At 39.4% G+C, this 13,478-nt stretch overlaps 1 protein-coding gene across 1 annotated transcript in view; it reads left to right on the forward strand.

The window, feature by feature from the left end:
• The window catches only part of DLEC1 (DLEC1 cilia and flagella associated protein), a 41,547-nt gene that overhangs the window by 8,560 nt on the left and 19,509 nt on the right, over positions 1-13,478 (forward strand). The window contains exons 12-23 of the mRNA XM_010225851.2: positions 587-677; positions 1,585-1,747; positions 3,493-3,685; positions 5,062-5,120; positions 5,875-6,049; positions 7,865-7,958; positions 8,187-8,317; positions 8,629-8,787; positions 9,925-10,064; positions 10,316-10,469; positions 11,654-11,764; positions 13,083-13,213. Coding sequence (XP_010224153.2) covers positions 587-677; positions 1,585-1,747; positions 3,493-3,685; positions 5,062-5,120; positions 5,875-6,049; positions 7,865-7,958; positions 8,187-8,317; positions 8,629-8,787; positions 9,925-10,064; positions 10,316-10,469; positions 11,654-11,764; positions 13,083-13,213 — 1,601 coding nt within the window. The remainder of the gene's footprint in view (positions 1-586; positions 678-1,584; positions 1,748-3,492; positions 3,686-5,061; positions 5,121-5,874; positions 6,050-7,864; positions 7,959-8,186; positions 8,318-8,628; positions 8,788-9,924; positions 10,065-10,315; positions 10,470-11,653; positions 11,765-13,082; positions 13,214-13,478) is intronic.

Raw genomic sequence — 13,478 nt, forward strand, 5'->3', positions numbered from 1 at the left:
GTATGTGGGGGTGAAGGAGGAGGGTTCCCTTCCTTTCTCTCTCCCTAGTGATTCCTTCAGGACCAGGCACATGTAGGAGAGGGAGGAGAAGAGGTGCATGGAGCATGGGGCTGGACTTGAAGGCAATCCTGGATAACAGGCAGGAGAGCCATGGTCCATGTTACTGGGGGCAAGGGTTGCATCGTTTTGGTCCCCTGCACAATTTTTGCTGAGACAGAGCTCCAAAATGGCACACAGCAGCTGACCCTGTTGTAGCTTTACAAGCAATATAGTGGCAATGATTAAGAAGTGAGACAGGGCACATCTGATTCTTGTGTCAGTTCATTCGAGTAAACTGGTATAGTGCTTACATGTCTAATGATGACAAAGGTAACCTCGGTGACCAACCAGCCCCACACACGTAGGTTTAGTCACCCTGAAAACACATATTTATCTCTGGTGTGTATTAAGGGAAAGTGATACTGTTGCTGTATGCATAAGGTAACTCTGTCACTAGGACTGTTCTTTAGTGACCAATTATGAACTGAAGTGTATGACTTCCTGGGGAGAAATCCATACAGCAATCTGTTTACCTTCTATCTTCCAGGTAATGTTTTTTCCCTCTTCTCCAGAAGCCTCACAGCAAATATACACCATTGTTTGTGACAACTGTCAGGTCAACGATGTTACAGTCACAGGTTTGGTTCTAACACCTTTCAGAGATCATGTTTCCAACACTGCTGATATGGTGTATGTTGCAGTTCAACACACTTTCAAGTTCACAGTTTCAAAGTGGTAGTCAATGGATTAAACAAGTACTTTGCATGTTCCTAGAGTTAAATGACATACCTAGAAAGCACTGAGTTCTCAACCCACTGTAGTTAAAAGAGAACTTTACAGAAGTAAAATGTCACCAAGTAGCAGAAAAAAACAACCGCGATCAGATACAAATCAGGCTTTTGTATCAATAAAATAACATGTCAAACTATAAAGAATCAGCTGTAACAGGGCAGAAATGTATTTGGGTCTGAAGCAGATGCGTGGCACATCTTGTATGTGATCAGGAGCCACATGGTCTTTCTGTTAACTAATGAAACCAGCTGAAATTCTGGGGTGTAAATGTTAGCTGTTGTCTTGAGATGGAGTTGTGAATGCAGAACTCTGCATAGCTTGAAGTCCATGTAAGCACTTTATTATGCCTATTTCCTTTGGAAATTTTTCAGTAATGCTTTTGCTGCTTGTTTTTGTTTTTAATATACTGCTATGAAAGTCTGGAACCCACATTATCAACCATTGCAAACACGAATCTCTGCTGACTTCATTGAAACAGCACAAATGTATAACAACCTCATGCTAGAGTGAATGAGCTGAGGTCATGGCTCTGAAATCTGAATCAGTTAAATTTATACAGAGGACTTCTCTGTTGGTATATGGTAATAATAATAACAAAAAAGGAAAGTATCATACGATTAATACGTTAGAGTTCTGAAACTTGAGGAAATACTAGTTATAATCACTACAAGCCATTTCCATGCAACTGTGGTGTTAATGAGTGGTATGAAAAAAGTTAATAGCCACAGCATTAATTCCGTTTATTTCTTCAAGGCGTTGGACAGCTGATAGCTCTGGAGCTTTTGTTTGTCACGGGTGGAGAAAGCAACCCTGAACTTGGTGAAGTTACTGATGTGACAGCACAGCATCACATACGATTTGACCCTCAAAACCCACACACCTCTGTGGAGAAGATTTTGATTATAAGAAATTCTACGTATGTAACTACTATTAATAGAGTAACACTCTGCAGTCCAAACATACTATTAATGATGTCATTTGTGATACCACATTCTCTCAGATTGGAGAAATCTTCACTTGATAAATGTTGCCATGTTTCTTTTTGCTCCATTGTTAAGTAATTAAGCTTAAAGGATATGCTTGTAAAGAACAGAAGCAATATATGCAGAACAGACTTAGTAGCAGCTACTATCCATATTCCTTGGCCCATGTCAAGGTCAATGTAATTACCTCTATACAGATACATCCACAATTCCAGAAGATTTTGCACAAATACGCACAAATATGCATGGTTACAGGAAGTATTTAACTCGGTCATCCAGATGGGATTAGTTTCATAGGACTTTACCTGTCTACAATGTTTATTTGTACATGCAAACTAGACACTCTGACACCCTTTCATAACACAGGGAAATAGGTATTTTTTAGAACACAATCCTGACTTGTCTCTAGATATCTCCCATAGAACAGGACCTATCACATCTTGAACACCATTGCCTGGATTTCACAGATGAAAAAGGGAGACCATCGTGACGAGCTCGGATTAAAACTTTTAAGTTTTGTCAGGTGAATTGTACTATCGGGTTCTAATGGATTTAAATCCAAACTCTATCTGTGTTAAGGAACATGTCCCTGTGTGTGTTTATATTCCATTGAGCATGCTGAGATCCTGTTTTTGATCAAATTTGTTCAAACAGTAGCAGAAGTGGACCCATGTGCCTGCTTAAAGCAGAGCTGGGGGATGCAGGTCATCAAAGGAAGGAGTTAAATACTGCTCCTAGATGTATTCAAGTAAATTGCAACTCGCTGCAGTGACTCTTTCAGAGTTTGCTATCTGGCCTAAAACCCACGCATGCAGAATGCTGGTACAGAATGCTGTTTGGGTTTGGAAAGTGTGATTCAGTCAGCTGGATGCTGTAATTTGACCAAAGCTTGGCATTATAATAATGACAGCTGGCCATTCACTTCTGCTGTTATTGCTGGTGTGAAACAAAGTTGGGCAGGCTGAGGTTGACCTCCAAGGAAACTTTCTACTACCTTAGAAAGTACTATAGGAAATTGCAGCTGTTTAATTTTATGTCACTATTACTCATTTTGATACTCCAGTGTTCCTGTGTCCCTTCGCTAATGCCGAGTTTTTGAGGCCAAAATAAACAAGCTTTTAAAGCCTATGCACAGATTTCATGGAGTACACTTACGCTGAAGCAACCCAGCTGAGCAAGTTTTTTCTGAAAACTGGGTTATGAAGAACATTGCAGAGTCATGATTATAATCTTTACTTGGATGGAGATGCTGTGTTTGTTGACATGTTAAAGACTAAGGTTTATACTTAGATTAAATTCAGAATGACATGTAGATCATCACCAGCAGTCCAATGCAAGCATACTAGTATCAGTAGGAAAAGTCTGTTGTCCTCAGATTTTTGAAAGAAAAATTATAGAGTATCTTAAAATTTGTATTACATGACAAGTTAGATAAGGCAAGAAATTCTTAGCATTTCTTACAAATATGTTTTATTTCTAAATATTAGCGTGTTCTCACCAAAGTATATACACTCTTTGCTGCCTCATCTTTGTAGCTCACAAAGACTAGTAAATCAATTGCCTCCTAATCTTTAAGAAGAGAAATTATCTATATGGAAGAACTGATCTTTTTCTCTCAATATCTTACTCAAAAATCTTTTTAATTATCGCTTTTTGCTGTTTACTGGTCTCTTTGCAGCCATGTAGAACTTCCTTTCTACTGGCAGATAATAAAACCCAATCTGCAGCCATTAATGCCAGGAAGAGCTGTGGACTTCACGAAGCTCAAATATAATCGAGACACAGACTCAGCCTTCTCCCTGGATCCTAAGCAGGGAGTTTTGCTTCCCCATGCTGATCACCAGTTTATTCTCACTTACGCTCCACAGGAGGTAACGACCTGTGATTTCTTCCTATCTACAGACTCCAGCTGGGTATTTTTATGAAGGTCATAAAACCTTTGCTGTGCAGCTTTCTGAATTAAGTTTAATTAGCTGGTACCATACTCTGATAAACAGTATTCAAAAATGTAAAGAGCTTCTAAAAGAAAACATGTTTTGATTGCAAAATATGAGCCAGCTTCTGATCTCATGTCATTTTGGGCACTGATTGAACCCTAACTTCACAGTGAACGTGTGGACACATCCTCCTTTTGCTGCAGCTGGGCTGGTTGAAGACGTTACCACTCAACCAGCTCTTCTACCTCCTACCCCTTCCTATCTGCTGGCCAAACTGCTTGGGGGGATCCACCCCACAACCTTTCCACCCCATACAAGCTTGGTTAGCAAACAGGGATTATTTAAACTGTTTCCAATTGAAACTCATTTGGAATGAAATGGTCCTAAGAGCAGCTATGGGTAAATTTAAAGGGTAGTAATCTTTGGCAGGAGGGTGATGATATGCAGCTGTGGTAAAGAGAAGTGTAGTGATCTTTGGATGCAGCTGTGCCATTGGATTTGGGACTGTTATCTTAGCTTTTGCTCTCCTGTCAGGGTAAATAAGAAGTATGAGCTCACTGTATTTAAAGAAACCTGATCCAAAGCTCAAGAGTGGGAATATCCAGTACTGTGGAGACTGGCAAATATAGAAATGTTTCCAATAAATGTGGAAGACAAATTGTTTTAATGCTTTTAAACAGGTTAATTGAAAAATATATTAATGATGTTTGATGATATTATTTTCCTAACAGTATGTATTGAAATAATTTATACGTTTAGGTTAATATCTCTCTATAAACAAATGAATCCTTTGCAAGGCCCCTTAAGGCTGTGTTATTCTCTCCCTGCTCTTCTCTCCACCCCTTTCCCCCAGCTGGAGTATAGAAGGCAGCCTCTTCCAGCAGGGGAAATAGCTGTTCTTACTCAAAATCAGATTGCTGATCAATTAGGCTAATTGCCCTGGTGTGGCTATAACAACCTTTAACTTACCACAGCAATAGTCCTCTTAGCTTGTAGAGCCTTTATACATGCTTGTGAGCAGTATGCAATATATTGGGGAATAACAACAGGCATGTAAAAAATGAGTGTTTTTCTTGGAGCATTATCCTATGAGATCAGAATCTGGCTTAATATTTTGCAGTCAAACATGTTTTCTTTTAGTAACTACAGATTTTCAATACTGTTGATCAGTGCCTACTACTCTGATGGTGATTGCTCATCCTTTAAATAGGAACTATTTGATGTCTGTTTTCTTTTCTTTTTTTTTTTTTTTTAGTTCTCAATTTTAGTGATTACTTGGCAATAAAATCCTTTGCGTTCTCGTTTGACAGCTGAAGAGCTATCACAGTGTGATTCAGATGGTACTGAGGGACATCCCACCATCACGCTGGTAAGCTGAGAAACACTGTTTCCCTGTAACAAGTGTAGTAATAGTTTAGCTATGATACTATATTAAGTTACTGGGATTCTTTATCACTTTAGTGATGATAATACAGAATAATAATAATAACAAAAATCACTGCACAGACAGTTATTAAGGATTTTAACTGCACAACTAATGGTAGTCCAGAGCGTCTCCCTGCAAATGTCCTTCTTGATTAAACACATGCCTTAGCTCTGCCTGGGGCTGCAGCTGTCTTGGAAAAATATAATACTGTCTTCATGTCTGTTAATTTCCCAGGGTTTCTGCTGAGATGTCCAGTGCTTTCTGTTGTTTGTCACAACAGTTGATTACCTAAATAGTTTTTTATGAACAAACTAGGATGGCCAGAGAATGTCACTGGAATTTTTCCACATTTTATTTACCCCCAGCCTTGGCTCGCTGAACATCAGCGGTCTATAGCTGAGAAGATTTGATGATTCATACTTCCTGTTTATTCATTGTATTTTTATTGTCTTGTTTATAAGTTTTATTGCAGTTATCATTGATTATTGGTTAATAACCCAAGATAAATTATCCAAAAACATTATGTACATTTTTAAATTGTTGATTAAAAGTTGGGTCCACAGTGCATACTACGTTCATGTGTCTAGCTAGGTTGGGCCAGTTTTCGTTATACTTTTACTTGATAGCTTCATAAGAGTAATGCCTGATGTACAGCAGTATAAGATAACTGTTAATTCTATTATATTCCCTCCCATAGTTTAGTGGCAGAATCGGTGCTTCAAAACAACCCAGAATATAAAGCAGAAGATGTAATAACAATGGAAATAGAAGTTAAAGGTTCAACAGAATCTTTCCAGCTCCTTCTGGAACCGTATGTCATTATCATCCCTGGAGAAAGTTTTATTGGTGTAAATGTGAAGAAAGCATTTAAGGTTTGTTTGCTTTGGCTTTGTCTGCTTGGTGTCACTGGATATCACAGGTGCTGTTATAACATAGGTAACAAGCCATGTTACCTCAGATTTTTAAAATATTTTTCAAGGAAGCCATGACTACAGGAGGAGCTGCACTAGAAATCCACAGCAGGCCTCCTTGTCCCACACTCCAGGCAGCAGATGTTGGGGTTTTTCCCCCTCTTTCTTGGGTGATGCCCTAGATTTCAGCCCTTCTTAAATGACTTTCTGAATCACAAACTTTTTGCTTATCATTTTGTTGTTCCTGTAGTGCAAGAATTTTCCACTTGGGGGGGTTAGCCAGCAGCTGAATAAATCAGTTCATAACAGAGACACTGTTTATTCGAAGGACTGCAGCAAGAAGAGACAAGAGTTAAAGCTACAGAAGTCACATATACCTGCAACTTATCAGACCTCCTCAATTTTTACCTTACGGGTTCAAATAATTTCATATTGCCCATTAAAAAAGGAGTCCTGCTGCAACTGTCCACTCACTTATGCTCCCCAGTATAGGCTGGAATCCTTTTGATCTTAGATTTACCTGGGGAGAACAGGCTTCATGGCAAGAGCCAGGCAGGAAGACATTTCCCCATTACGAGTCTCCCCATTTTTTTCCTTAAAGATATTTGGTTTCCTGCTTACTCCTCCTAGAAGGTTTGTTGTTTTTTTTTACAACTTAAGGCAGTCACTTCAGACGTTCTAGGAACCCAGAAAAACTATACATGTCACACTTCTTTTTTTAAATCTTAAAAAGGTAGAAAGTGGAAATGTATTTAGAGATAAATGTGATGCAGAGGGCAAAGTTATTTGCTGTGATGAAGAAATAACATCCAAATAGATCCAAAGAGCAGGCCAGAGAGTTCCAGAGCTTGCATGTCCCTTTCAAACACATTCACAGATGGTTGAGGTTGGAAGGGACCTCTAGAGATCATCTAGTCCAACCTCCCCTCACAAGCAGGGACAAATTCTTTGCCAAATAAGGCTGTTCTCAAAAGAAGAATTTGAAGCTTCAGCTTTGAAGGTCTGTTTCATTTTTGTGAAGGAAAAAAAATCACCTAAAGGCTTCAAATATTATAATGTCCTCCTTGGAAAGAACAGTTAATGGCAAACTCTTCAATTTTGGAAAGCAATAAGTACTAGTGTGAAAATAGTCATTGAAGTTCATCTGACTAAATACAGTTTTTAGGCATAGATATCCATGTTTGAGCTACCTGCTCTGGGCTTTCCTAGTCTTTGGTCAGCAGCATCCAGGAGGGGATTCATGTCATCCTAAAGGCTAAAATGACTCAGAGTTGCTCCCAGCGCTGCCTAATTGGCTTTATTGGCACTAAAGGAACTTTTAGGAGATGAAAGCAGATGTAGATGAGATCTATACTACAGATATCTGAAATCCAATCAGATGAATCCTACTTCTTTTTGTTTCTGTTTCAGAACACAGAGGAGAAAGGAAAGGAAGGTGACAGCATATTATGAAAAAACAGTAATTAGTTCAAACACGGGGTTAGTGTTGTTCAAATTAGAATAGATGAGGGTCTGTGCCTTCCAACTCTGCGTGTGCTCAGTTTATTCAAGATTGATGTGGAGTCCTGATGTGTTGGAGCTGGACCAGAGATGTATTAATATGTGCGAGTGCTTCTTGGTGATCAGGGTATGACTGGTGTTTACAATGAAAGTTGAGTATATGGTCATCAGACTTGCAGTACCTCATGTGCAGTGCATCAGTGCTATCAGCACATTGACATGTCATTATGAAAGCTTAAAGTGCATTGTTTAGCTCATTGATTTTAATTGTTTTAGATGTGGAATTACAGCAAATCATCAATCAAGTATACATGGGAGAAAATCATTGCATGTGATATAGTGGAAGTTGAACCTTACACTGGATTCATAGGTAAAGTTTCTGTGACTTTCATGTGTCAGTTGATGATAAAAAATATTTAAAATTTCACTAGCAGAAAAGTCCTAGAGCTCTATGAAGCATGCTGCAAAATAGGACCTGACCACAGCGCACTGGAGCCCTGAGAGACCAGCGTTGGCTCCAGGAGCTTCAGTAATAGAATTTCAGCAGGTTGCTCCTTTTGGAGACTTTGAGGCAGAACCCTGAATTTTTCTTTTCTAGATATGAATGAGTGCTGTGACTTTGAGCTGGCAATTACTGGAGGGAAACCAGGCTGTGTCAGCCATAACCTGCTTTGTAAAATCCAACACTCTTCTGAGCCCGTGGTGCTACATGTTGAGGCCGCTTTTAAGGTGAGTGATGAATTCAGTGTTGCAGGATGACAGGCTGTAGGGCCTGGCTATTGACCACCTAAAGGTTTTTGCCTCTTGAAGGTCTAACCAATCTTGGACATTTTAAAACAGAAGGTATTTTTATTGTCTAGTAGCTATTAAGGCAATGTTGATACTCTCATGACCATAACTATTTTCCTGTATTACATGCAATACATTTGCCTTCTGCTATTTTATGTGAAGTCAGACATTAATCTTAGCTACTGTATGCTTTTTAATCAGGCAGTTTTGGCAGAAATGTCCATTTTGACATCTGTTTCCTGGTGTCCTAGGGCCCGCTTCTTTCTATTAATATTCCATCGCTCCAGTTAGGTTTGATTAAATGGGGTGAGAGTGTGTTAAGAACCTTTGAGATTCAAAATCTGTGTCAGCTGCCAGCACGGTGGAGAATGCAAGAAAGCCAGGCTTGTCTAGCTGAAAGGAATGAAGAGGTAAGTGATTGCCGTAACTGCCTATGCTCTCTCTTTAGTCCTTTCTTTCTCATTTTAGCAGCTGTAATGTTCATTCCAGAGATGTGAAAAACGCAAGTGTGTCCCCAAAACAACTTTTTAGCACTGTCAATACTAGAACTATAGTATTTTCTAGACTATGATGTCCTGTCCTTGACTTCAGAGCTCATTCTATCACTTAGTATGAAATAAGCAGAGCAGCTTGGAGTTAATGCTGGTGGCAAAGAACTGACTCAGAGCTGACATCTGCTGCTTGTAGCATATTCCTGAATATTTTACTTTATTGTTATTATTTTATTTTTATTATTTCTGGCACGTGGTGAGCTTTGCAACTAGATTTTTGTTTGGTGTTATACATTAAAGGGAAGTGAGGAAATCTGGACCATGGGATAAGTGCTTTTTGTTGTAATAAAAGGCCAAAATCTGCCTGTAGGGCTCTTCATGTGATTGCCTGGGCAGGCAATGGAGTTTGCTTGTTTCAAGGCAAAATTGGTCTAAACAGTGTTTGGAAGTTCCGTTTTTTCTGTACAGACTGTGTCAATTTTGCAACTGAAAGAAGAACTTGGATAGAACTTTTTGTTGAGCACCCCAAGAGATGGAAGCCCACAGGAAGGATTTGGAGGTTTTTTTTTGCTTTGTTTTGTTTTTTAATACATCAAGCAATCACCAACTTTGTGTGAGCGTTGACAGCAAAAAGAAAGAGGATTTATGAGTGGTTGTTATGCAGCCCTGCAGAACAGTGCATCTGCCTGGCCCTTTCCCTTTGGGACAGTTACAGGTGGAAGTGCTGGATTAGGGATAGGAATTTGCTCTAGTGAAGCCTTCCAGACCTCAAACCCTTCCTTCTCCCTTCTTTATTCCTCTGTCTCTTGACACTCCACAGGATCCCAGAGAGATTTTAGAGACATAATCCCTTCTCTTCATTATCCCAGAGTCCCATTCTTGCCCCAGGAAATACCAGAGATCAACTCTGATCTCACTCCCAGGCTTTTGATTTCCTTCCCATCTTCTATCCAAGAATCCCCCCAGCTCGTGGCAGTCTGCATAGTTGCCCTTCAGCCCCATGCTTGGGAGAGGCTCCTGTTGTCTACTCATCTGTTTGTCTCCTCTCTTTCACAGGTGTCCTCCTTCACCATCCATCCATCTGCTGGAGAAGTACCCCCTTTGGGTATGTGCAGCATCTCAGTTCAGTTCACATCGTTGCTGTGTCAGCGTCTCCATACAGTATTAGAGCTAGAGGTGGAAAACGGAGTAGGAAGGTAAGGGGAAAAAGTAGCGGTTTGGTTTGTTTTTCCTGAGCTTCGTGTGTGGTTTTCACCTTAGGTAGTTTTATCTGCTAAAATAAAAATACGTAGCAGAAACTCAGAGTTGGATTGTTTAACCTATCAATGAACTATGCAATCACAAATATTGCTAGATAAACATAACCATCATTCTTTCCAGCATGCTGTTGTATGTCTAGCACATTTCATTAACGATAACAATAGACCATCTGTGTGTTTATTTCCAGTCATCTTCCTGTTTTTGTTGAAGTGCAGACCCCCCAGGCATGCCTCATGTCTAGTCATCTAGTGTTCACTGAAATTTATATTGGAGTTCCTGCCAAAGCAACCATCAAGCTTTTTAACCAGACACTGCTGCCAGCAAAATACTTATGGGGAGAGGTAAATATATTTCTATTTTGACAGAAATTACGATATCAGTCCCTGATGTATCCTTCATTTAGTAGGAAGGTACCTGGTGTGTCCTTTGAGCAGTGATTCCTTTTTACTGGAGTATGAGCGAGATTTAGACATCTTTTCTCCACAGCATGAGTCTTTACAAGATTAACTACCAGTTGATGTTAATAAGCTCTTAGTGTCTGTTGCTTGTCCCTGGGAGAGTAGGTGGGTGGAGATTTGAGGGAAATGGGATATAAGCTACCGAGTATTAAACAAAGTGTCATGACAGTTCAGGATTTGCATTTAATTCAGTAGAGCAGAGCCAATGGTGCTTTTGAATTTTAAGTGCCTGCATTATGTTTAAATTCCACATTACGAGTGGGATTTGGCTCACAGATTGAGGCACCTAAATGTAATGTCCATATGCAAGTTACTGTGTAAATTCTGTTTTCAGCTGATGGAAATCAGGAGAAGTCGGTCACCAGATATTGGTGCTCAAGTTGCATTTATACGTGTACACATGGGTGACTTACCTGTAAACTGAATCACATCTCTAGTGGTTTAGTCCTTCAGATCCGCCCTGAGATCCACTCAGGATTTAATTCAGTTACCCACACAAAATCATTCAGCGCTATTTGAGATGTCCTAAGCTGTTCAAGGCATCCTAACAGGGCTTGCAGATGCCATATAGGACGTGATAGACATGATAGAAGAGTATCTGCAGTGTTTCAAACAGTATTTGATGTCTCTGTGAGATGCTGAGTTTACCCCTGGAGCTGTCAACAAGCTGTCAACACTAGGCTTGTCTCTGTAGGCCACCTCCATAGTCAACAGGGAGAGGCAGGACAACACATCTAGCACCCAGCTCTGCTCCGAGGCAGGTTCACCCAGCCCTGGAAAGGCTGTAGACTCCTTCATAGTCACTTAGGAGGGACAAGCAACTCTGCTCCCAGTTCAGGTGCCTCAGTTGAACAAGTCATTGGTAATTAGTCTAGGGAAGAGTATCTAACCAACCATGGGGAAATTGTAAACCAAGCCGCACCTCAACAAACTGTATATGTTGCTGAAAATGCCCTAAACCTTTCAATAACTTTCTGTAGTTCTCTTCAATCCGAAGAGAAAACATGGAAGACTCAAGAGTTAATGAATTAAGAGTTAACTCAGTGCCTCTCCTCTCCGTTGGGTAGCTCATTGGAAGTCAGACCGCTTTCTGCTCTGCCACTGTCTCCCCACCCAGTGGCACTTTAGGCCCAAATGAAGAAAAGGAATTGTGCCTAGAGATGACCGCCAATATCATGGTAAGTTTAAAATCTGATGCAGTTTCATCCAAACAACAACACTGGTAGTATTACTGCACTTCCATCTGGCAAAAGAAACATTTGTGTACACAAAGTACAATGCTCCTTTTCATACAATAGCTCTGAAATTGTTTTGCTTTAGAAATAACTGTGCTTGAAGGCAAAAATGAAACCAGTTTACATGGCACACAATTTTGTTTTATTTCTTTCTTGCATGCCTTTTTCAATTTCTCTTAATGTTTATTACTTTTCTGACAGTGTACAGATCCTTACTTATATGCTTATCCCAAATGAAATGTAGCAGATTGTAGCATATTCAGCATACATTGAGTTTTCCACATGGGTTCATGACATTTTGGTGACAGAAATTATAGACAAAAAAGGGGGTGATGGGACAGCAAAGTTAGAAGGCCCTGAAGTTCACAAACTGCAGTAATTCAGCCACAGACTTTATGGGGGCATCCAAAAAATGTGATCTAAGTCTCTAAATTATCTAAATCCGTATAAGTAGTGTATTAGATCCCATGACAGTCCCTGGAGATCTAGAAAAGTCCTGCTTTAAACTCGGGTAGAAATAAAATCTCTTCTCTGGAAGGTTTTTTAAGCATGACTGAAAGTGCTTAATGCTTTAGCACGAGAAAGCTTTGTGCTCTCATTAAATCCCAGGCGGTTCATATAGGCTTATATTAAGGTACATATAAGTTATGCAAAGAGAAGGTAAGGTAAAAAGAAGGGAGAAAAACTGTAAGCACCATAAGTATCTTGCAAACCCACCTGCCTTTTTCCTGTAGCACAGGGATAAAATGACTTTTTTTTTTGTTGTTATGATATCTTTAACTCTGAAAATAACATGCTAGACTAGGCACCTTAGGGTATAATTGTAAAAATGTCTTCTTCCATTTATTTACGATCAGTGACCATTTTGTCATTCTAACTATTCTTGATGTATAGAAAGCTAATGGAACAGGTCAAAAATCATACACGATTATACAATGGAATCCACTTGCACAAGGTTTTTATTTTCAAAAAAAAAATGTGTTAAACCAAAAACTGCTCTATGGGTGATTTTATGGTCTAATCCTGGTACAAGGCCAAAAAATATCTACAAATTTAACTTTTTATCTGCATCTAAGAAAATCTGATGCTGCCAGAAAATTCATTTAAAGCAATTCAGTAAAACTCTTTAAGTTTTTGCTGTGGTCCTCTTTTTAATCCAGTAAGATTTGTATGTGTTTTTGAAATTTACTTCAAAATGAGATTGTCTATCTTCTGTGGGCCTTGCTCCAATCATAAGGAAATACAATTCTTTTCCTATCAGGGTGAGTTGAAAGACCTTGCCCTTCCCTGTAGCATAGAAGACATGACTGAACCCCTCTTCCTGAGCATTTCTGGAGAGGTGAGAGGACTGCATGTCAGCTACTCCATTCCTGGTGAAAATGGAGCTGCCAGGTAAATGAAGACATTATTAAAATCAACGGTTTCAGTAGAGGCAAAGCAGTACTGTATCTGTAGAGTAATTGCTTATAGAAAGATGTTCAATTGCAGAAAAAAGCACTTAAAGAATGCCACTGGGAGACTAACATTTGGTAAATTCACCTCTCTACTTCTATAGCAGCTAGGTACAATACAGCTTCATACCAATGACAGTGTTTGAAGGAAAACAAAATAGAATTTTCATGACAGCCCAAAGACCTTGAACTTTTCTATATACATA

Source organism: Tinamus guttatus, unplaced genomic scaffold (genome assembly GCF_059628265.1).
Source record: "Tinamus guttatus ecotype Peru unplaced genomic scaffold, ASM5962826v1 Tinamus_guttatus_pri_ptg000599l, whole genome shotgun sequence".
Classification (NCBI taxonomy): domain Eukaryota; kingdom Metazoa; phylum Chordata; class Aves; order Tinamiformes; family Tinamidae; genus Tinamus; species Tinamus guttatus.